At 43.0% G+C, this 24,888-nt stretch overlaps 1 protein-coding gene across 8 annotated transcripts in view; it reads left to right on the top strand.

The window, feature by feature from the left end:
* KLHDC3 (kelch domain containing 3) overlaps positions 1-21,599 on the top strand; it is a 45,315-nt gene extending 23,716 nt beyond the window's left edge. For all 8 annotated transcript variants that reach the window (XM_083494690.1, XM_083494687.1, XM_083494685.1 and 5 more), the window contains 4 exons: positions 3,210-3,318; positions 19,032-19,105; positions 19,341-19,419; positions 20,636-21,599. In XM_083494690.1, coding sequence (XP_083350816.1) covers positions 3,210-3,318; positions 19,032-19,105; positions 19,341-19,419; positions 20,636-20,702 — 329 coding nt within the window. In that variant the 3' untranslated portion in view covers positions 20,703-21,599. The remainder of the gene's footprint in view (positions 1-3,209; positions 3,319-19,031; positions 19,106-19,340; positions 19,420-20,635) is intronic.
* The last annotated feature ends 3,289 nt before the right edge of the window (positions 21,600-24,888 follow it).

The raw sequence follows: 24,888 nt of genomic DNA, 5'->3' as shown, positions 1-24,888 counted from the left end.
CTGGTATTACAGGAACCTCCAAGAATCTCTGCTGTGATCAGGGCTACAGCTATGCATTAATCACATTTCCTCCATGCCCCAAATGCTCCCATATGTTTTGTAGGATGTATATGTTCAACAGATGCATGTAGCATGTGTTCACAAACACATATAGATTCCATCAGTAAGGAGTGGTGAGGTCTTGGACCCAGTTAACAGTATTAGCTGAAGTGGTAGTTGCAATATTGATTTGGAGATCAATGCACTAATGGCAACATTGTACTCATGAGGAAGGGAAAGCTAAACAGCCACACTCCATAAAGCTCCAGGCATATGTCAGGGGCACCACATGGGACCCAGGTAATGCAACAAATACTGGTTCCTTAATCTGAGCCTGGAGTGAGTCTCCCTGACCCTGCAGCTTTTGTCTATGAACTGTTGCTGTCTCTGCCAACAATAACAGCAATACCAGTACCTGTTCGGGATTGTGGAGGCCAGGGGTTGACCGTGCAGTACTGCACAGTAGACTTTTGGATCATGCCTTTGATGGATGAGTATATCCATTAGGAGCTTCAAACCCTCCACCCTTTTATTTGCATCTCTCCGTTGGTAATGTGGCTGTGTGGTACTGATATGGCTCACTGCTAATGAGTTCTCAAATAAGAGATTCAGAAGAGTGTAGCTTCTTCAAGAATATGTTTTATGGCCAGCTGCTTTTCGCTAGTGGGCTGATGCTCCCTGGCCAGGCTTCTTAAACTGGGACACACACATGCACATGTGCACACATCGCCATGACCTTCCTGTGCATGGTCATGTTTGCTCTGCCACCTCTCAGTGTGAAAGGGCAGGATATAGCAGAGGCCTCCATAATGGTGCAGAAACCTCTTGGGCACCCTTTTCTTCAGCACTAGAGAGAACGGCAATCCTTCAGTGAGATTTTACAGACTAAAGTACTGGATAGTCCTAGCAGATCTAGCTTCAAATCCCTGCTTAGCCAGAAACTCGCTAAGCTCTGCTTTAGATCAAAAGATTGCTTTTCAACCTCAGAGGGCTGAGTTTAAAAATGAATGAGAAAATAATTTTAAATTACCCTTGTATTCTGTACATACATCCAAAGAGCCCACACATTCTCTTTTCTGAAAAGCAGCTGAGACCACTTCAGATTGTTCCTGCTAGCTGCTTCAGCCCCTGTCTGCCACCTTCACTTTGACTTTCCCCATGCCGCAGTTGACCTGTAAGCTCCAAGCTAAGGCCGCCGCCACTACCCCTGCTCAGCTTGGATGGATTGATTGAATGTTATTGCTGTGGGCTCAGCCAGTAAGTAAGCGGCATGCCCAAGGAAACACAGGGTCTGTAGAAGTAGGGGGGAAATCGGCAGGCAGGGGCGGGGTGGAAACTAAGAGGAGGAAAAAACACCCACCAACTCAGTGAGGACTGAGCATGAAAAACTAGGGGCTGTAGGATGGGAGTACCCTGGAAGAAGACATGGCTGGCTGGAACACATCCATTGTCTGATCACTGCAGCTTGTGGAAGTGAATTCCTTACATTAATTATATGTAGGTATGTCATTGGTTTAAAATATTTATTTACTGTGTCTCATTACACTACTAACAAGGCAGCATACAATTAAATAATTCAATATACAATCAAAATGATCCAGTAAAAAGAACATGGCAATTACAGTACCTAGGAATTGTTCAGCTGATGGCAGAGGCTGGAGAAAGCTTGAGCAATTGGATGTGTTTTAACAGCAGGTGGAAATTCACTGTAGCAGGTGTATACTACATGAGTAGGGAGCTCATTCTACAGAGCAGGGGTGCCTCAAAGCTGCCATGAAATAAATATGGCCGCCTCTGAATATTTTCATGAATGGGCAGGCCTGTGTGGGAGAAGGCATTCTTTCAGAAAACCTGATCCAAAATTGTTTAGGCAAGGCTATCCTAGCATATCTGGCAAACCAGCCAAGGATAGCAAAAGGCACTCCTAGCCACTGAGGTTATTTTTGCCTCCAGTGACAAAGATGGATCAAGGAGAACTCCCAGAACATGTACCTGTTCCCTCAGAAGGAATGCAACCCCATCCAAAACAGGTATGCACTCTAGTTCCTGGGAATCACTTGTGCACAGGAGTATTAGTATTTAGCTTCAGCTTATTAGCTCTCAACCTGCCCATTCATGCATCCAGATACCAGCCTGGGGATTGCAAGGCCCCACCTTAAATGATGTGAAGTGATGCTTATGTATGTCCTCAGTTTACTGCCACACAGTTCCAATTATCTCACCACACCCTTAGAATGATGCTCATGGGGGAGGTTTGTCAGTGTATGCTCCAGAGAGTAACTACGTCCTGCCTTTATTATATTCATACAACTAACCTGCCAATCTCCACTCTCTATAAAGGAGAGAGGGTAGCAGGCATCTCTGTGGGGATGTCTCAGTGGTTATGGCTTCTGTACTTCATGCAGTTAACCAATAGATGGCAGTGCACCCACATGTACTCTTCAAAAAGAAAGTTAATGCATAGTTCAATCTGCAGAATGTTTTCAGAAGATGCTGCGTGGTTTCTTAATTCTGAGTTCTACGGTTGTCACCTTCTTCTCATTTGCCCTCTAAAGCAATTGCTTTTTCAAGGGTCCTTATGCAATAAATATCCGGGGTTTTTTTAAGTGAAGTGCAAACCGGAACAGCTGAATGCTTTGAACTATAATATCCCTAGTCTTCCAAGAGAATTTGGAAGAGTTCCCTTTATTTAAGGAGTTGTGATGTAATGTAGCATTTTCTTGCTTCACACAGTCCTGGGTGACTTGAAGGTATGCAATCTGTATCCTCCTCGTTAACTGCTGGAAATGTTCAGCTTGTACAATGAAACATACAGCTTTGCATACATTTCATGTTTGTGATTATTGGTGAGAAGGAATATATAGCCTTAGCAGGCATTTCAGGGAGCTGTCCCAGGGTTTTTCTGTTTAACCAGAAGATCCCTGCCCCATTGGTAATAAAATTTCAAGAGTGCAAACAAACATTTTTCATGAAGAAAAGACTGTGATATTTGAAACCTGAGCATCTTTTTCACTTGCAAGCAAAAAACCTCAAGTGTTTCTGCTGAAAAGCAGGTTTGTTTCTATGTGTTAAATTTGTAAACTTCTTAGAACTAGAGCTTGTTCATGTGGCTTGTCTTTACCAGGATTGCTTGAAATATTCAGCTTTCATGGTGTATGTGTTTTCTCCAGTTTCTTTTACCTGGAAGAAAATTGATCCCAAAGGGAAAGGGCCATGTCCTCGCCGCAGGCAGTGCTGTTGTAGAGTAGGGGACAAGATCATCCTCTTTGGAGGCACAAGGTGAGTGGTATATCAGATTGGCTTTCTTGGTGTCTTGACTTTGGATTTGAAAATTCACTGTTCAGTTCTTAAGCAGTGACAAAGAACCAAAAGCAAGCCTTACCACAATCACACCATTGATCATTCCACAGGCTCTGTTCAGTCTATTTCTAGTGTACGAGATTGCTTCTGAGCCCTCGAGTCTCTCCTGTAGGCCAATTTCTTAAGCCAACTTACATCATCCCTGACCATTGGTCATAAAGACTGGGAGTTGTAGTTCAAAATCCAATGCTGTAAGATTGGAGATAAGAGAAATGCTCCCTGCTATTTAAAAAAACAATTTTTAAAATCTCTGGTAATAGGGCTAAGCACCACAGTGCTAAAATTGGAGATAAGCTTATTTCCAGTTTTAGCGCTTTGGTACTTAGCACTAACACTGAATATAAGAGATCACTTGTCTCCAATCTTAACACTTAATGTTTTGATCAGAGATAGCAGATCTATGTGCCCGATGCCATATGTCAGGTGACTGACAAGGGTGTGTGGTTTGCCCAGAATGGCTTTGCAGGCCAAAATCAGAGGCCTAGTAGGCCTAACTAGGTATGCAGGCCAGAGTTTCCTTCTGCTATTCCGAAGCTGCCTACTGCTATTTTGTGATTTTTTATATTTTTTATATTGCTTCTCAGTTCCTCCTTTCCCAATTGGAGAGTACAGTAGTTATGAACTCTTGTAGAATTTTCACCCAATTTGTAGGTTGCATGATGTGGTTTAAAATTTTATATTGTATCTAGCATTGTGAACCATTAAGTTCAGTGCAGAGAGTAATGGACTTGGTGAATAAAAGTTCAAATTACACCTCAACAGTCTGAGTAGTCAGCCCTAGCAGTCTGAGTGATCTCATACAAGTCACGCTGTCTTATATTTGGTTCCCCATCTGCAACATAGAATTATTTAATGCCCTAATTTGTAACAAAAATTCATGAGACAAGGAAGGTTTTTAAAAAACTGTACATTAAACATACCGTAAAATATGAAAATTATGCTGTTATTGTTTGAGACTTAGTTTTCCTCCTTTTTCCATGGATCATGTTCAGTTTCACAAAAGCAAGCGGGGAGGGGGGGGATCATAATGTCATAAAGAACCAAAAAGGATATCTCCTCCCATTTCCTGGAGTTCCATGTTAGTCCTTGCTTCAGAAAAATGCAGCAACATTTAGCAAGAATAGTGACTATTAGCAGACTTTGCAACTTGGGTGAATTAGATTGCTATAATGACTTTGCAGTTTCTGGAGTTCAAAGGCTTTATGCATGCAAGAGCTCTTTACAGGCTGAATAGTGATGAGAGAGAAAAACCACAGACATATTGTCTGGAGAGAACAGCAAACAAAATGGCTTAAGCTTTGTGGCAGAGTTAACTTAGACATAGAAGCTTGCAAACAAGTGCTGGCTAGATTGCTTGACAAAACAGTGGCTTTGTATGGTTTAAAGTAACACATGCATTAACTGCAAATTCAAGAGAACAAAATGTATTTGCTTTCCCCTGACAGTGACAACCACCTCCTTAAAATGTCATTTTTATTGTTGTAATCTCTTAATTAACTGCTCCTGTGAGTCTATTGTTGCTTTGTGATGATGCCAAAAGGTTTTGTGTGCCCCTTCCCTATTTTTCCCATTCAACTTTTACTTCCCTGCCCTTATGCCTATCAATTGAACCTAATCAGAGAGATCTCAGTGGGTTATGCTGCGGATGTCTGCTGATTTTTGGGGGGAGGGGGGTGTTGATCCCACTTTGGGTTTCATTCAGGGGCAGTAGCACAATTAGGTAATTTTGGACTCTGGACTTAAGGGCCATGCAGTGGGGGCCCTAATAAGCTGGAATGGTGTAGTACACTTCAGAATGTGGTAACTCCCCCCCTGTGTGTTTGGGAGCCCACCTGCCAGTTTTGTCTGGTGCCCTGGACTTTTGTTCAATGGTTGTGCCCTGATGGAATCATTGTACAGGGAAGGCAAGACAGAGAGGGAAATCTCATGCATCTTAGCAGCAGTTTCCTTGTACAGCACCACTCATTGCTCTTCACATCACCAACAACAGCCAATTTCTGACATTCACCCAGTTGGCTGATAATGTGTTCAATTCTCTACAAGAAAATTACATTTTTCTCAGTAACAAAATACTGCTGCTTGGAAGGCAAAGGGGTGTGGGCAGTGCTTTGCAGATGAGGAAACAAATGTACATTTGGGGCACCATAAACAATGCAGAAAGGCATGTAAAACCAGGAAGCAACTTGGGACTTATCTGTGGCAGTGAATGTTAAATGAGTGATAGAATTACCTCTGTCTTCAAAGCTGAATTTAGCTAAAGGGTCTACTAACTAGGAAAGATGCTGGAGTTGGGGGTTGAGTTGTCAAACATTGGCAGTGACCTCAGCAAGATACAAGTTGGCTAGAAGTGATCTAGATACTTACCAGCTGCTATGAGCCAGGAAGTACGCGAGTGCAGCAGAACTTTTGGCATAGGAGCTTTTTCTTGATGGTAACCATATGTTAAGTATACAAATCTATAAATATAGATAAAGTAAATGTTTATTAGAAATTAATTTATTTTCTCACCTGTTTTACTTGGAAAGTTTCAAAGCACAACCTACTAAGCTCTTTCCACTGTGACTCCTTCTATACTAATAAACTTGCAATGTTTAAAGACAGGCAAGATGAGATTAGGGTGCTCCTAAAACTAAAATGAGTGTTCTCAAGAAACCCCTAAACAGATTTAACCGCCAACAGACATAATTTCAGGACAAAATACTGTCTCGCCTATTGGTCTGTCTTAAAGAAAAAGAAGAGCAGAGCAAGAGGCTCAGACAAGTGTTTGATGAATGGTTTGGGAGTATCTGAAGCTGCAATACTTCTACCACTACAGAAGTGTTGATATGATCAGATTTTTGCATGAGAAGACTCTGCCAGCCTCCCATGTAAGAGGCTGTAAATATAATTTAAACTTCCTTTGCAGTGAGTGTCAATAATAACATAACCTATTTTTTTCATAAGCATCTCATTAATGTTGTTATGACAGGGCTCAGTAGCCTCACTGGATTCGTAAGGGTAAAAGCTTCAGAGGCCAGGAATATCCACTTTGTTAGGCATCACCAGGTTGAAGACGTACATCAATATTGAGAATATCAGAAACTTGAGACCAACAATGACAAACCAATTTTCCATATCATTGCCTAGGGCTGGTGGCTTCCTTCCCGTATAGCAAACTATACTTTCCGTTCTTGAAGGCAGGATATCTCAGATGATGGACTGAGCTATTGATCTGATCCAGTAAGACTTATCTGATATGTTATTTAGACAGCCCCATTAACTCATGAGATTGGGAAGAACCAGAAGGTCATAAAGTCAAACACCTCCCCCTGAAGCACAATCTCCCAGCTATTGCACCATATCTATCTTTCTTGCTCGCTCTCCCTCTGTCACACAGAGATGCACACTTCCAATCAAAGTGTCATCTGTGTCACAAACCATCCAGTCAAGTTGTGTCAGTCTCTGATAACATCCATAAATTGTCCTGCTCTGCAGCAGAGGTGGATAACTTGTGGAATGTCAGATGTTGTTGGGACTCCCAGCTCCCACCTGCCGGAGCCAGCATGGCCAATAGTGAGACATAATGGGAGTTGTAGTTCAGCAACATTTCGAAGGCCATATGTTAGCCATGCCTGACACAGTCAGTCACTCACTGAGAGTGAACTCTAGTGTAGCACAATATTAATCAGATGTCTGGAGTAGCCCCTCCATGTGGGGCTGCCTTTAATGATTTGGAAACTTCATCTTGTACGAAACGCAGCCAGCTGGATGTTGAGGCTAGGCAATCGGATCCTGTGCTGATGCAGTGGTTGCCAATGCCATTTCAAGCCCAATTTAAAGTCCGAGGGCTGCATCCCCTCATAGGCAACATTTGGTGGGCGTATGCCAGTGGTGGGCATGGCCAAAGGCAAAATTGGATGTGGCAATGAATGTGACACTTAGCTTTGCACAGTAGGCTACACTCCAGCCCCACAAAAGTTAATTTCTGCACCCACATACACCTCTCCCCATCCAGGCAAGCAAGTGGTATTTTCAGAACCGAAGCACACATTCCAGCAAGGCACAAAGTACTTGAGGAGGAAGCTGAGCAGGGCTGGCATGGCCCAAGAAAGTCCCAAGGATCAGACACGGAGGCCTGGTGGGGCTGTATTTCACTTCTGGGTTTCAGATTCTTCAGTCTAGTTCCTCGTAAATGGTTTGGAATGAAGTTACTTGCAGGACTACCTTCACGTATCTCAGCCTACACACTGATCATCATCCGAAGCCCTGCTTGCACACCTATTTCCATTATGGATACTAGAACCCAGGGCCACACAGTGAAGCGTTGGAAAACTCAGGACAGACAAAGTACTTCTTCACACAGCACATAGCAACTATGGAATTTGCTTCCAGTAGATAGTGATGAACACCAGCTTAGATGGCTTTAAAAAAGAAGTAGTCAGAGTCATGGAAAATAGGGCTATCAGTGCGACTAACCGTGATAATTAAGTTCTACCTGCATGGATGGAAGGAGCATGCTTTTGTACATTGGTTGCTGGCAAACAGAAGTGGGGCGTGTGCTGTTGCACTCAGGTCCTGCTTGCAGGCTTCCCATAGGTATCTCGTTGACCACTGTGAGTACAAGATGCCTAAACAGGCCTTTGGCTTGATCCAGTATTCTGAGTTTGGTAGACTCAGGGAAGCTTGGTTTTAAGTTGCTTTGGGTTACCCTGGGCAAAATGAAGTGTCTAACAAAGGAAGGAAGGAAAGAGAACTTTTTTTGGCGGTGGTCTCACTTTATGGAATGCTTGCCAGTGGGGCTGCATTATGCCCCCCCCCCCTTCGTACCTTGACTATTTCTTGGATTCTAAAATTTGTTAAAGTTATCGTTATTTATTTACCAGGGAGGGTATGTTTTTGGTGTTATTGCTGGTCCTTGTTTTTAGGGAAGCTTTTAATGTATTACATTATTTTAATATTTTTGGAAGCCGCTCAAAGTGGCTGGGGAAGCCCAGCCAGATGGGCGGGGTATAAATAATAAAATTATTATTAAAAATAAAAAAATTCCTTCCAGTAGCACCTTAAAGACCAACTAAGTTAGTTCTTGGTATGAGCTTTCGTGTGCATGCACACTTCTTCAGATGGTGAAACTGCAACATAACGAATTTTTTTATTTTGACTATGGCAGACCAACACGGCTACCTATCTGTAACTAAAATTATTATTATTATTGTCTGTTCCTAGCATTGTGTATTACAGTTTTATTATTCTTGAATCTTACTGCTAATTATATTGTATATTGATTGTTGCAACCTAACTTGGGAGGGTTTCTAACCCTACAAGACTGCCGGTAAATATGTTTAATAATGATAATTAATTAGGTCATTTGATCTAAAAATGTTTTACTTGTCTTCACATGCTTCTTCCTTACACCCTGCCTGTGAGCTAGGGGAACTAAGGATAGTACAGAAGTCACTTTTGATATCGGAAAGATGTGGGGAACATCCAGCATTTCTTTTACACTACTGAACAAAATAATGATAGCACTACTTTTTATTATTATAAATTTGGGTCTGCAGAAAAGAGAAGGATATGCGTACCCTGCATATACATATTTTATATTAAGTATAATACCTTTAGATCTAAATAAAGAGAATGGTCCAATTTTTTTAAACAATGAGTGTTATTGTCTATCATAATAGTATGTACCATTTCAAAACGTTAGAAAAGTCACTTTTTCTCAAAATTATGTTGCTAGATTTTTATCATTTTAAGTGAAAAGGTAGCATGTTACTATGAGCATATTAAAGCAATGAAATAACAGTTCCAATAGCTTCTTCAGTGTGGTTTTCCCACCTTCATTCTTCACTGTTGGAGTGTCACAATAAAAGTGCATTTGAAGTGCCTATTTTGTGTCCGGATTTGGGGGGACGGGGGATGGACAACTTTTATTGCACGTTACAGTTTCCCACATCTTTTGCTGGTTTGATAAGACACTGTTTATAGTGTCGGGAGAGGATAAGAAGGCCAGAGAGGGGGGTTGAGGTGGAGAGGGAGCTTGGCTCACTTCCTCTGAGTAGCTATCAGGTATGCTCTGGAGCTGGCTGGCTTGATAAGACGTTTTTCCAGGAAGTTGTTGTAAATGAAGAGGTTCCTGCATCTTGTATTGTCCTGAAGGTGACAGGTCACCAGGAAGTGGGGTGGGGGGAGGGAAGAGATAAAATTTCAGCACAGGGCAAGGATTAGAGGGAACATAAGTGGAAAAATAACAGCCAGCAAGTCTCTGGATCCATTGGAAAAATGGAACAGGAGGCATCAAATAGGGAGAGCTAAATCTTATCTGTCTGTTATTCAGACCCACAGGAGCCCTTCCCTCCCTGCTTTTTGCATAGCCTGTATTTCACATTTAGTTTGCAGTCTTCGCCTGAAGATAGCCATAAGCTTTTAAAAGAGGTGAGAGTGATAAGTTTGCCGCACTGTGTACCCACACATTTCTTCTGTTCTGCTGTTCTTTCTGGTCAGAAGTGTTTTGCATAAGCAGCACAAAAGCCACTTACTGGATTTAATAGTGGGTTAAATGTACACAGTTGGAAATTGTTCTGCTCTCATCTCATCTTCAGTTCTGTGGTGAGAAATTACTTTTCCATTTTCAGATGTTTCTGTGGTGTTTTCTGTTGGTATAGCATATAGTGAGAAGATCTCAACAGTTTAGCTGCAGACCACAAATCAGTGTCCTCAGATCTGCTGCAGGCTCTGTTAAATAAATATCTATCCCATTTCCTGAGGGGTAGTTATTTTAGTCTGTTCAGCAAAAACAACAGAGAGTCTTGTGGCATCTTAAAGACTAGCAAATTTATTAGGACACAAGCTTTTGTGGACCAGAGTCCACTTTGTCTGGTGCATGGAATTCTGTCTTGAGTTGGCAGGGATATATAGCCATACACATGGGTGGAAAGAGAGAGAGAGAAAAATATGTTAGCAGTAAGATAAGAGGGAAATGGAAAGGCAGGAAACACAGATTGTAAAGCTTAAGTGTAAAAATAATTACAGTGACCAAACACAAACATGTTAGCAGATGTGTACTTTGATTCAGACATATATACAAACTTCATAGCTGGATGTTGAATGTTTAGATAGTCAACTCTTAAAATAGATCCTATCCTGGAGGAGGTGGCCCTCTGCAGCTCCTCTTGCCCAAAGAAGAAGAGAGTCCACAAAATAGAATAGGGTCAGGGTAATTTTGATAAAATTAACCAAACATGAGCTAACAACATAGCAAAAAAAGTTTTGTTTTGTTTTTTAAAAAAAGACACGGGTCTAATCTATTGAGCCTCTTGGGCTTTGCCAGTCAGAAGGTCGGCGGTTCAAAACCCTGCAAAGGAGTGAGCTCCCGTTGCTCTGTCCCAGCTTCCCCCAACCTAGCAGTTTGAAAGCATGCCAGTGCAAGTAGATAAATAGGTACCGCATCATATGCATTTACTTCCTAAACAGTGAGATTACTATGTGTGATATCTTGGGACTGAAGTTCCCCATTTCATTTGTTCTGTACCATATGTAATACCAAACAGCGCTTGGTAGGACTTCAGCAAAAGGCACTTGTATTGCAAATGTACAGCATAGTGTTGATGGATGGAGGTTGCTAGAAGAACTGTATTACTGCTTATTTGATCCTTCCCGAAGGAATTCTGAATGTGATTGGATGCTCTTAAGCTCTCCGTTTCAAAATTTCTAGAGGCCTGGGAGTGTTGCATGTGTGTAGGATATGCAGTGGTGGCTGACAAATTAATTTGATTTGAATTCAAATTAATTTATTGGCCTTGCATTTACTGTCTAGGGAGTTCTGTGAGAGATGTTATTGTCTCTTGTTGCTGATACTCTTCCTACCTAAGTTCAGCAGAGTAAAGTGTATAGAAAGTTGTTAAGGGAGCACAAACCGATGCTCAGATCATCCAGTGTGAAACAGTCAAGCTGACCCACCAGCTTGACTGGCCCCAGAGCCTGGCTGATAACAGAGTAGTAGGTGCCCCAGGTTATCCCTTCATGGGAGCCATTCACCCCCATGTCTGGCATTATTCTTCTATAATCATTTTGGCCTTGAACTCTGACGTCTTTTAGCCCTTAAGACTTGTCTGTAATGCAGTAGACACTGCTTTTTTCTCCCTCACAAAGATAAGGAGTGCATTAGGGTTTCCTGACGTGGATGTGAACTAAGGTTAGATTATTCTGGCTGGGAAACTGCAGAGCTGTGGTGCTTGAAAGAGCTTTTTCGTGATCTCAGATAGACAGTGCTGCTCTGCAACAGGTGCTGTCCCTGCTAAGGTTGAAGCTATTGGAAGAATATCTTTGCCCTTATGTGCACTTTTGTCAGGGCAAAAATTAATAGTGCCAACTGTTCTTCCATTTTCTGGCAGAAAAGTGAGAATATCCCATTGACACATGTCTCTAATCTGAGACCTAAAATTGTTAGCTTGTGGAGGAAATTGTAGCTTACGGTAATTAGATTTGATTTTAAAGTATAACATGTTGTTATGCATCTGTCTTAACCCTCCTGTGGTAATGGAACGGCTGTGTGGACCCTAGGTGGTGTTTGAAATATTTGTGCAAACCTGAATCAACTTCATACTGCATCCTCAAGAATTATGTCCTGTGGTGTTTCATCTCTCTCCAGTGTCTTTTCATTTATTTAATTTTTTTTTGCATGCTGCCAGGAGCCTATTCGTATTGAAGTGAATGGGGGGGGGGGCAGTCTAGTAGGACCTTAAAGATTTCCTTTGCGTTCACCCATCCTTGTTTGTTAATAACATTGTTGGGAAGGTACAATTGGAAGAAAAGAAGTGGTGTGCTGGAAGAGGCTGCTTAATCCTTCTACTTACCACTTGTTTTCAACTGCAGCACCATACCATCCAGCCTGTTTTATCCCCACCTAGCATCTCAGGTTCCAAAGCAGTCCCAGATGTCTTGTGGCAAGCCTGCTGGAGAAAATCTCAAAAAGGTTCTGAATGAGTACCGTATTTTTCGTTCTATAGGACGCACATTTCCCCCTCCAAAAATTAAGGGGAAATGTGTGTGCGTCCTATAGAGCGAATGCAGGCTGCGCCGCTAAGCCCAAAGCCAGAACAGGAAGACGGAGCACTGCGGAGCGCTCCATCTCGCTGCTCTAGCTTGGGGACGGTGCCTTCACCCCGCTGTCCTGCAGAAGCTAGCAAGGCTGTTCCCAAGCCAGAACAGCGAGACGGAGGGCTCCATCTCGCTGCTCTAGCTTGGGGACGGCTGCACGCAAACCTCTGTAGGGCAGCGGGGCGCTACGCTCCAAAGGCTTCAGGGATCTTTGAGGCTGGCGGTGGGGGAAAGCAGCACTTCCCCCCACTGCCAGCCCCACAAGCTCTGGTGAATGTACCTTGAACGCACCTTGTTTTAGAGGGGGAGAACAAGAAAAAAAAAATTTTCCCTGTTCTCCCCCTCCTATGGTCCGGTGCGTCCAATGGAGCGAAAAATACGGTATTTTTATCTCTGTCATCATGTTGCAGTTCCAAATCCAGAATAAGGTATTTGAACTCCCAGGTCATTCAGTCTTGCTATACTGCCGCACAAAGACCTCCTTTGGGGTCAGCCAGCGTAAGGATGATGAAGGGCACGAGAAGAGGGCTCCATGTCCTCCTCACGCAGTTAAACAACAGGCATGGAGCAACTCACAGGAGGATTATTCTAGAAATACAACAAGGTCCAGACACTTCATAAAGCAATACAGGACCAGGACAATGTGGAGCATCTTTACTGGTCCCAGACACTTCATTTCCCCCACCTGGATTTGGACCTGAAAGACTAGGACCAAGTGTGGGTGCATGGAGGGCAAGTTATAGGGAAGCGCAGTTTGAGACATCGCACAACATCATTACTGGTGACAGAGCATGTCTGTTACGGCATCAGGCATTATCTTCTCATTTCCTGGCTTTGTGTATCTTAAGCCAACATGAGACCCTTACTCTGGCATTGAACTGGTAGGTTTCTTGATCATATTTCTGTGACTTTGATTTGCATTCCTTAGACAGACAGACAGACAGACAGACAGACAGACACACACACACACACACACACACAGCTCCTCCATTGTACTCTTCCTTCATTTAGCTAATAGTTTTTTGATGGACAGGTAACAGGACCTTGTTCTTTTAAGAATGATTCCTGTGGATCCCGAAGATCATAAAACATGAATCCTCTGTCCTAGCTTTATTGAATTTACTTGAATATATCTATTAAGCACTATATAAATAGGAACTAAAATATCTGCTGGTTGCTGAAGAAGCCAAGGTAATAATGGATTGGACACCAGAGTGTTGTTTTATATTTAAAAGCTGTCAGGAAGAAAGGGAACTAAAGAGTAAAAATGAATAGCATGCTGTTTATCTTGTTAAAACCCACCAGTGACATACTCAAGGCTCTGTACTAGACCCAGTGTTGAATTGAATGATTCTATAGAAACAATAGGTCAAGGATAACCATATTTTCTGTTCTTATTCACTAATGGTGGAAAATAACCAGCATTGCTCAGGAATCCTAAGGATCCATTTTATAAATTGATAATAGAATATAATGTGGTAGTTTCTAGGGCTGTGCACAGGTCCCTGATCTCCAACCCACCCACCCCAATACCAACCAAACTGGCCAAAGGATTCAGTCCTGTTGAGTCCTGTTTCACTAGTGTGTTCCTCATGGGGAACAAGTTGGTGGAGCAGACCCCTTCAGCCAACAGGATTTCACCCTTGACATGGTCGCACCTGCACTGCTGCTGCACATGCTCAGCTGCCATGCCAAGCCTGCTTGCCCACTCCTCTGTGTCATTGCCCCTCAGTGTAGTTCATGCCCTAGCCATTCTTCCTGCCACTGACAACAACGCCACCTCCTACCACTCAATGGCTGGCACTTATCCAGCTGCCGTCGCTGCTGCTTCCACCAGCACTGCTTTATGAGAAGCAGTTGTCTTAGCTGGACCCACCTCACTCACCGCTACCCTCTACAAACTGATTCCTACATCAACCAACTCCCATATTCATGGGTGCAATAACCAATGGTGAACTACCAACTGATCCCTGGTCTTGGCCCAACACATTGTTGGTAGCTGGTTCTTCTCTCCTCTTCTCCCTGCCCCCCCCCCCACTCGTCCTGGGCTTAGGTCTCCTCTTCTATCCTTGGGTCCTCAGCCTCACACCTGCCCCTGATGTTTGCTTCCTCAACATGTTCCCTTTGAGTAGCATGCTGGCAAAAGGTCCCCCTGCAGCAGTTTGGAACAGGTTGGTTCAGCATCTTAATTCAAAATGGTATTTGACAGTTTCCAAACATAGACCAAAACGTGCTCCTCAGTCTCAGAAACTTTCATGCCAAATTGGGTGACAATATCTTCAGAAGTGTCCAAATCATTTTTACAAATCAGTTTCATTTGTTGAGACATTAGGAAGAAAAGGGAGAAAGAGGTGGGGGGGGGGAGGATGGGAGTGTCGGGTGACGATGTTTCTATTTTACTTAATATATGTAGGGCTTGGTGTCAGTGTTGCTTGTGCAGGTTCTTTGCTGTTCACTTGTGTTCCTTTGGTGGTGAGAGAGGTTGGGGTTGGCCTAGGGTGTGGTTGTTCATTTGTGGTTGGCTGTGGTGGTCTTTGATTTCATGTGTGAGTGGGGTGGGTGGGTGTTTTGGATCAGGTTAGCCATATGAAAAGTTGTAAAAATGTTACATGGGGGGGACGGACGAGAGAGAGACATTGCACATACTTTTGTAAATCAAGAAAATCTTTAATAAAAACACATTTTTTTAAAAAAGAAGAAGTGTCCAAATCAGTGCAGTTTGGAATGGTTTGGTCCGCCATCTTGGTTCAAAGTGGTGCCTGATGGTATCTATCCAAATGTAAACAAAAACTGGTTCCTCCATGTTTGGCAATGATATCTTCAGAGGTGTCCAAATCCATAGAAAACAGACGGACAGATGAACCACTTTCCAAAATATATAGTAGACATAGAGGTACAAAGGCTAGAAGTATATTTTACTGCACAATGTTGAGTGTACTAATGCTGGTTTTAATCATTCTGAGCACAAAGGAGATGAAGGCTAAAAATATTTTAAATATATAAAATAAAAAGGAATTGGAAGTAAGTGCTCTATGAGTTGGGGCACATGCATGCTTGGGCATATCCATTTCTAAAAATCAAAAGAGAGATGTGGCACTGAAGTGTGAAGACACTTGCTTCCTCTCACCCACATATACACAAGTTGAAAATATTTATTTTCTTTGCGAATGAAAATGCAGAATGCTGCTTCTTTGCACCACAACTTGATTTGAAATTTGATAAAATTGCTTCAGGAGACCAACCGCTGCTAGTTGGCCATCCTGGCTGTAGATACTAAGACAACGGGCATCTGCAACCCATAACTAAAAGGAAATATTGGCGCTAACATGATGAATGAAAAATTCAAAAGTAGATGAAATTTACTGCAGTTGCATAGTCAGTAAAATGTAGTACCAAGGAACTTTAGAATTACTCACATCCTTTACAGCACTCTAATCTAGCAATTACTTGAGAAGGCTGTTACGTATCTGGGGAAAGCCGAGTTTATGCCGCTGTTCTCAGGGTGCTGTCATTTTGCCAAAGCAAACCCTTCAAGACCAAGTGTGAAAAACCATGGCAGAAGGTCAGATATTCTGATGATTAAGAATGGTTTCATATTTTGGTTCCATACCTAAAGTGTTGTTGTTGTTTTTTAGTTGACAGGCTGAGGGGAAGCAGAGAAGCCAAGTGATTAAGCATGTAGAAAACTCTATAAAGAGATAGGGATTTGTGTTATTTCACTGGGGCCAGGCAGAAAAAGTATTTTAATCAATAAATGCCATGCCATTAGATTGGAAGCAGAGATTCCAGAGAAGATTGTGAATAGATGGCAGGAACACTCAGAGCTACAAGTGGGACCTTCAACAAAATGTTGCCATGAGTAATTCTTCTGTGCAGGATTCTAGCCAGCTGTGCCAGCTTACAGGATATTCCATTCTCTTTCCCACCACCACCACTGATTTTTTAAAATATATATAATTTTTTTCCACCCGACAGTCAGTGTCCTGTGGTCACTGAAAATGCTCAGTTCTTATTAGCTGATTCGGGGGAGGAGCTCCCGCTTAGAGGTTTTTCTTTCTCTCAAATGTAGTAGTAGTAATTTTATTATTTATACCCCACATATCTGGCTTGGTTTCCCCAGCCACCTTGGCTTCCAATGCACGTTAAAAAAACTTCTAAAACAAGGCTGCCTTCTAAAAGTTGTATAGTTATTTATCTCCTTAACATCTGTTGGGAGGGTATTCTGCAGGAATAACAACATTTATGTATTCCTGCACTTGCTGATACCCCCTGTTAGTTTGTGGATGGTGCCAGATGAGCTACATAAGAATTTGCTTTTGGAGAATGAGTCGGCCATTAGTGCATAAAATGGTAGCTGTATGAGGCAGAAAGATGAAACCTCTTATTTATCTCCAAATATTGGTGATTTGAGTGAGGTCTTCACAAAGCAGTCATTTACACAGTTACGTAATATCGATGATGTACCTATAGGCAGATGAAACATAGTTATAATCCACTCTGACTGTTTCCGTCCTCTGATTTTATGGCTCTTCCATACCACCAATTTATTTACCTACCTACCTACCTACCTACCTACCTACCTTATTTATTTATTTATTTATTTATTTAATAACATTTATACACTGTTTGATTGTAAAAAAACAACAACCTCAAAGTGGTTTACAAAAGATTTCCTTGCATAAGGTTCATGTGGAGACTAGATTATGTTCAGTCTTCATTGAGAATTTAGATTTAGTTTACATGTTGGATATACAACAGTGAGCATTCATCCTGATTTGCTTGTGGGGTGTTTACGCATCTCCCCATTAATCACTCATTCTTTCCACACTTTTCAATGCACTTCCTTGTCACTGTCAAAATTATTTCTATTTAAAAATGAATTTTTAAGACAGCAGAGTGCTTTAATCCGCTTTAATTGTCCAAACCTAACTTTCCAAGGATGCACTTGAATCCCTTCCACAAAATAATGACCGTCTGGAGCCTCCCTTAGTGTAAGGCAGCAGTAAAGAGACTGACTTACGTTTGTTTATTTTTTGCAAGGAATCTGCTTCTCTCCCAGTCACTTGCCTGTTATTCTGTTTAAGAGTCTGCCAACCCCTGTATCTGTTATTTGAGTTGATTTGGTGGGTTAAAAACCCCACACCTCCAGCAAGAAAGAATCCTTTCAACTTTAGAGAAGAACTCAGACGTCACTGGTGTTGTGGAGTGATCAAATACACAACCTAAATCTGATTCCTCCCCCACTGCTCCCAAGTTGGCTGCCTGCTAGGGGTCTCTGTGACCTTCTGCGATAATGAAATTTCCAGATGGTGCAGGAACATCCTGCCCTGGCTGTTGCGAGGGCAGAGCAAGGAGCCTTGTTTGTTTGCTAGGGAAGAAGAGAGGCTGGAGCAAATGAAGCAACTGGGCAGAAGCTTGTACAAACAGGTCAAGCCCATTCCCCAAAGTATCCCCTTTCTAACATGCTCAGGTTTCTCCTTTCTTAAACCACGGCTGACAGATCTGCTACATTTCCATGCTCATCTGGGGTATTTCTTTGCGTCCACATAGAGGTTTAGCGTGCAGCATGCAGAGATTTGCTGCCACAATTATTCCTGGTACTAAGCAAAGTGATTAAGGCAAACCTGTTGCCTTGATGATGGGATTCTGATCGGCAGTGCTGAGAGGAGAACCGAGGGAGTCTAGTGTGTCTTTGAATGGAGTTCATATAAGATGGGAGGGAATTGCAAAGCTAATGTAGAGTTGGGGTTCCCAAGCTATGGTCTGCAGACAATGAGCAGTTCGTGAGCTTCATTAAGGTAGTCTGCAATGTGTCTGTAAAAATGCTATTAAAAATCATACAGCATCTGGCACAGCGCATTACAGTGGCTACAAAAGGCAGAGAAGTCATTAAGAGGTCCTCCAAGACAAATGTGCAAGGGACATTTAAGGAACCACTGATGCAGAGTAACACAGAGTGGGGAGTTTGTATCTATTGGGCAGAGGCATGGGGCGGGGTGGGTGGGGGAGAGAGAGAGAGAAAAAAAAAACTACTGCAAGGAAGTTGTAGGGATAGAATCCAGTGTTGTTTTTCATTTTTGTAACCTGCCAGGGTACGTAGAAGTGCAAGGTATACGTGTTTCAAATAAATTTCATAGACTGAAATAAATACATATCACAGTCTCATTGCTAATGCAGGAATAGCAAAGTGGGGAAGGGAAGACTTCGTTGCAAAGAGACTATTTCCATCCTGACACATCTACGATAAAATCCTTTTGAATTGCAGAGAATAGGGCAGAGGTAAAGGAAATAATCTTGAAGGTTAAAGGAATAGATGGCAGCATTAGACATAAGGCAGTAAAGGGAGTAGGAACTGAAAACAAACAGCGTTGGCTTGGCCAGCAGTAAGCACAGAGGTTATTAAAGAGAGCCTTTGCTATCAGCAGCTGCACTTTGTTAGGTAACACTGAATTCAGGGAGGCCCTGTGGAATAGTTCAGAACTCTGGAAGAATCCGAAACACAGCCTTAATTTGAAGTGAATTGCAGTGATTGATGGGGTTCTCTTTGTTTTCCACAGCCCATCCCCAGAGGAAGGCATGGGAGATGAATTTGACCTGATGGATCACTCGGACCTGTACATCTTAGACTTCAGTATGTGAACATTTCCTCCTTATGTTGCCTTTGGTAACCGCTTCCCCTAGGTTGAATCTCCTGGTGTGTTTACATTAAAAAGCTTGGTCAAAGTAGCTGTAATAGCTGTACTGTCTCCTTGTCCCATTGAGGGAGCTGCCTAGTGCAGTTAATTTGGCTTACTTTTTATGCTTCTCATGGGCTGCTTCCAAGAAGGGCAGTTTTATCATCATACTGTATGCTTCTTTTTCTTCAGGTCCCAGCTTAAAAACACTCTGTAAACTGGCAGTGATACAGTATAACCTCGACCAGTCCTGTCTCCCTCATGACATCAGGTAAGTTACTTATCCCCATGCAGGGATGTTCAATATATCTAAACCAGTGTTTTTCAACCACTGTTCCGCGGCACACTAGTGTGCCGCGAGATGTTGCCTGGTGTGCCGTGGGAAAAATTGAAAAATTCGAAAGATTTTTTTTTAAAAAAAAAAGTCAAATTTTTGCCCACTAGGCGGGCGCCGGACTGTGTCCACCCTATTTTCCATCCGTCCTGGGTGGGGATCAGATCGGATGGGATCGGATGAGAGCGGACAGGGGGTCCGCTTTCATCCGATTCCCCATAGAGAGCAGCGGGGCTCTGACATCTCCCTCTCCGCACACAGTGGTGGTGTGCCTCGTGATTTTTTTCATGAAACATGTGCGCCTTTGCCCAAAAAAGGTTGAAAAACACTGATCTAAACCACTTGTTATATACTACACAAGAGATAGAATTTTACCAGGGCAGACTATTTCCCCCTCTACCCAATATTGTCCGACTGGTACCATTAGAAGTATTTCCCATCACCTGCTACATGATCTTTTTAATTGGAGATGCCAGGGTTCAAACCTAGGACTTTCGGCACATAAAGCACACACTGTGCCATTGATTTCTCTTCCCCCAATCTTCCCATTTCATGTTTGTCGTTGTTGATGGCATCTGTCTGTCTTGAAAGACAATGGAGTGCGCCTCCAGGGGTGAAGTCAAACCGCTGCATTAGCAGCACCAAAGTGACCTCCCTGGGGCGCAAGCCGGGGCAGTGTGTATGGGAGATCCTAGGCTGTCCAGACGACAAGACCCCCTCTCCCAGCCTCACTGATGTGGTCCAAAGGAAAGCAGAGCAATACGTTTGGCACCAGCTTGGCTGCAGGAGTTGCCGAAAGGAGGCGTACACGGCACCATCCAACCACCATGTTTAGTAGCTGAAACATCTTGACTGTTGTTGTTGTTGTTGTTGTTTAGTCGTGTCCGATTCTTCGTGACCTCATGGACCAGAGCACGCCAGGCACTCCTGTCTTCCACTGCCACCCACAGTTTAGTCACTCATGCTGGTAGCCACTGTCCAACCATCTCGTCCTCTGTCGTCCCCTTCTCCTTGTGCCCTCCATCTTTCCCAACATCAGGGTCTTTTCCAGGGAGTCTAATCTTCTCATGAGGTGGCCAAAGTATTGGAGCCTCAGCTTCAGGATCTGTGTTTGATTGTACCTGTGTTTAATTCTAGCCCATTGTCTCTGCAGGTGGGAGCTTGCAGCAATGACGACAAACAGCAACATCAGCCGACCCATCTTCTCCTCTCATGGATAATCTGGTCTCCTGCTCCCCCTCCCAGCTGCCCTCGGCCCCCCGCCTTGCAGACATCATCTACCGTCTCCTTCACTGTGCATGAATGTTTAGCCTATTCAGGAAAGGGGCACTGCTTCACCTCCACATAAGAGATTTCTTTGTAGCCCAGCGCTAGGAGGGCTCTACTTGCCCATCCTGCTGCCACACCTCTCCAGCTGCAACTTTGCCGAGACCTCGCCTTAAAGGCAGCATGCATGCAGAATTGGACAGTGCGCTTTACAGAGAAGCAGTGCTGCTGGACACTACAGCTTACATTTCTCTATGGCGGTAGTACAACTAGAATAATAGGAACAAAAGAAACTCAATCTCAGGACTAACTGGTGTAAGGCCAGCATGTGCTTCGCATAAGTCTAGGATCAAAGGCAAACCAAGCAAGGACTTACCAAGACCCAACTTCTCTACATCCCTAGCCATTTTGAGTGCCTGGCCCTCACCATTAACCCAAGGGCTGAACCAGGTGCCCTGTCTTAAGCCATTTTCTCTGCTCCGCTGTGAGCGCAGAAAAGCATGCCTGGTCTTACATATTTTGAAATTTGACTGGGTTTGCCCTTCTCCATTGGGCATCCAGGGGAACTCCATATATATATATATGAGATAATCAAGCACTCGCTGCCTTTACAGTAGTGTGGACTTCTGTGAGGTCAGACTCTTTGCTTGGAAGAGGAGGGGGAAATGAAGACAACTCTGCCCGCCTAGGCAAGGAGTGGCCATCCAACATCTCATAGGACTGAGTAGAACAGAGACTTTTCTGTGCCTGTTGCAGGAGGGGTCAATGCAAGATCTGAAACGCTGCTGCCCAGTTTCATGTGTACAAGCAGCACCTCTGAATTTATAAAGACGGGGGGCGGGGAAGCTAAACTTTGGTAGCCTTGTGTGTCAGTGCTTTTTGTATGGCTGGAGGGTGAGTGATGGACCCATGCAAAGAGCTGGGGCACAGGGCCCGGGATCGCAAACTGAGCCTGAAATCAGAGAACTGGTCTCACTTTGTGGCTAACGGCATGCACTGGGAAGCCGTCTGTTCAAATCTTCCTTTGACCAGGACTTGCTGGATGACCTTAAGCAAACTTCTCAGCTTCAGCCCCCACCTGAAATTCAGGAGTATTACTTGCCTGCCTTACGGAGATGTCGTAAGGATAAGTGAAGTGTTTCATATATTCTAAAGTGCTATATAAATGCTCCACATTATTTAAGATAAAATTGGGCTTCGTCGTCATCCTTATTAAACGAGGCTTTCAGCCAGCCAAGACCACCCTGGTGCCTCAAAGCTGCCTGTCTCAAATGTTCCATTGACCTATTTAACCCAGTATCAAAATTACACAATTTTGGGTGGGGAGATCAGAAGCTCATCCCTTTTGCTTTCTTATTACTTTTATTACCCAAACATATGACCTGCTTTGTTTTCTTCTACGTCCGTGAAGAGGTTGACATCCTAAAATGCTAGCAGGACCCCATGGACTGGAAAAAGCATGCGGGCAAGGAAGAAGAGAGGGTACATGCAGTAGCTTTATGCATTGCATTCCCAGCCAAGCATTGGACTCTGTGGGCTTATCTGTGATGCAAGGCAGCAGTTGTCCTCTTAACCCACAGTGCCTCTAGAAAACCCTGGTGTAATGGAGAATGCCTTAATATTAGGTGGGTGTATATGGATATTCACAACTATGATGAGAAGATTGTGTGTGTGTGTGTGTGTGTGTGTGTGTGTGTGTGTGTGTGTGTGTTTGTGTGTGTGTACACACGTGTGATGAGCACATTAACCACATTGCAGGAACACTGGATGGAACAAATGGGACCAAAACAAAAACAGTAGCCAAGGGGTTCAGGTGCACACATATCTTGGTTCCTCCATGTTTTTCATCATGACATATAGGGCTGGTTCACATAAGGTATGTTCATCACTTGATGTGTGAATAAGCCATCGCAGAACCAGGCATTCTATAAAGCACTCTTATATCACCTTCCCATGCTCAAATATAATGCAGTTCCTTTGTTCAGCTGCCACTGACCAAGTGTAAAAAGTGCTTGTCGGATTTTCAGTTTATCACACCCCAGATAACAAAAACCAAGACTCTTCCAAGTTCCAGCTTGCTCTTTTTTCCCCCTTTTTTTGCTTGCCTTCTATTGTTTTCTCTGCCACATGGATTTTATTCTTTGATGGACTTTGATCAAATAACTGCAGAATGCTTTGCCACCCAACATTTACTTATTTGTACTTGTTTTCTGAATCAGTCCTTGTCTACTTCACCCAATTTGTGAAGAGTGTTTGCAGTTCTTTCTAGGAGGAAGACTGATCTACAGTTTGCAGTTAATTGTATTGGCTTACTAGGCACACTTACATGTTTAACTATCTCTTCTGAGATATTCCTTCTGAGATGGTAGATCAGACCTTGCTACTCCTGTGGCAAACTCATCTACAAATCCCAAAATCATAGCCTTGAGTTAAAATAGCACAAATTAGTCACTGGCAAATAGTTCAGTTAGTTTTATAGAGAACAAACAGAATGTCTCTAGTTCAATTACAGCACCACAGAACCCTTATCTTTGATTTCCTCCCTAGTAACTGTGATGAACTGTCTGTGGGTGTGATATATACCCTGCTTCTAAATGCAGTTGCTAAAAAATAGTCAGGCTTCATCCTAGTCTCAAAACTTCAGTTACTTATTTGGGTTAAAAATGGAAGGTAGTGTTTAAACACTGGCTACCTTTTTACAATTTGATTAATTTTGTACTTCTCTGTGTCAATTATGATTTCAATAATTTTTAAACTGAGAAAATCTGACTTCCACCATGATTCCCATGAGAAATTAAGGCTACTTGGTAATGAAGGTGGTGCTTGTGAACAGCCTGTTTCTCCAAGACAAGAAAGGCTTTATATATAGTAGTTGAATTTCCCTAAAGGTTTTGATAGCATGACCCTGAGTCTTATTTTCTGATTTGTGGCTTCTAATCTCATGGTCTGTTGTTACAGCTGTATCTAAACTTTACGTTTCAATTGTTTGTGGTCATTCCCTCTCTGCAAAGACCACTGGGAACTCTAGTTTGGGGAGGGATGAACAGAGATATAACAGAATTCTAAGTAGCCTCCTCAAACTACACTTCTGAGAATTCTTTGGGGAAAGCCATGGCAAGTAATCTAGTATAAAGCAAACATTTGTGCTGTGGGTACATAGACCGAATCTGTGACAAGGGTCTCTTGATTTCTCCCCAGGAGGAAGGCACAAGTGCCAGAAATTTCACACTTTTTCATTTGGGTAATAAAGGCAAGTAAGGAGGGACGTCATAGAGCTGTTTAAAATCGTGCTCAGAATCAAAAACATGGATATGGAGAGGTTTTTAATCTTCTCGTAATACTAGGAATGCTGGGCCATCCGAGGAAGCTCCGAATGGTGGGAGATTCCGGGCGAACAAAAGGAAATACTTCACATTGCTCAGAGAATTTGCTGTCACAAACTGGTGATGGCCAGCATCGTAGAAAAGCGCTTAGACAAATTCATGAAGGATATAAGACTTATCAGAATAGCTGCATACAACCTCTGGCATCAGAGGCAGCATGGCTCTGGATTCCAGTCACTGGGAAGCAAGAGCAGGAAAGGGCTGATACATTTATGCTTTGGGAAATGTGATACCGAGCTAAATAGGCCTTGGGCCTGATCCTGCAGGGCTGTTCTTCTGTTCCTAATCTGTTCTTCTCTGTTGCATATCTTGATTGCTGGCAAAGGCACATGGTTTCTTCCACTGTACAAGAGAAGGGGTGTTGACAGCAACACTTGGACACTCCCAAGAAAAGCGACCAGAGTTCATACTGGCCCCAGACGCTCTCACCTGTCTTGGCTCTTGATGCCTTTTTCAGTGGTCAGTGCAAGCAGTGGCAGCTGGACTGGTTGCACCTAGTCCTTCATTAAGGGAACAATATGAATTGGGCTTTAGCTTTCTGAAGTTAGATGACTTGAGTCATCTGGGCGGCGTGTCCCTCTGTTACACGAATTATTTCTGCTGCAGAATCTACCTCTTGCCTTTTGCAATCTGTGTTTTTTTTTACGAAGATCAGCTACCTTCCCCCTGCCCCCCCCAAAAAAACAAAACAAACATTGTCCATGACAACATAAAAGCAAATGCGACCATTCCACAATCCAATGCCGTAAAACACATC

Source organism: Podarcis liolepis (assembly GCF_965112155.1).
Source record: "Podarcis liolepis genome assembly, chromosome: 3".
Taxonomy (NCBI): domain Eukaryota; kingdom Metazoa; phylum Chordata; class Lepidosauria; order Squamata; family Lacertidae; genus Podarcis; species Podarcis liolepis.
This window is presented reverse-complemented; position numbering and strand designations above follow the sequence as displayed.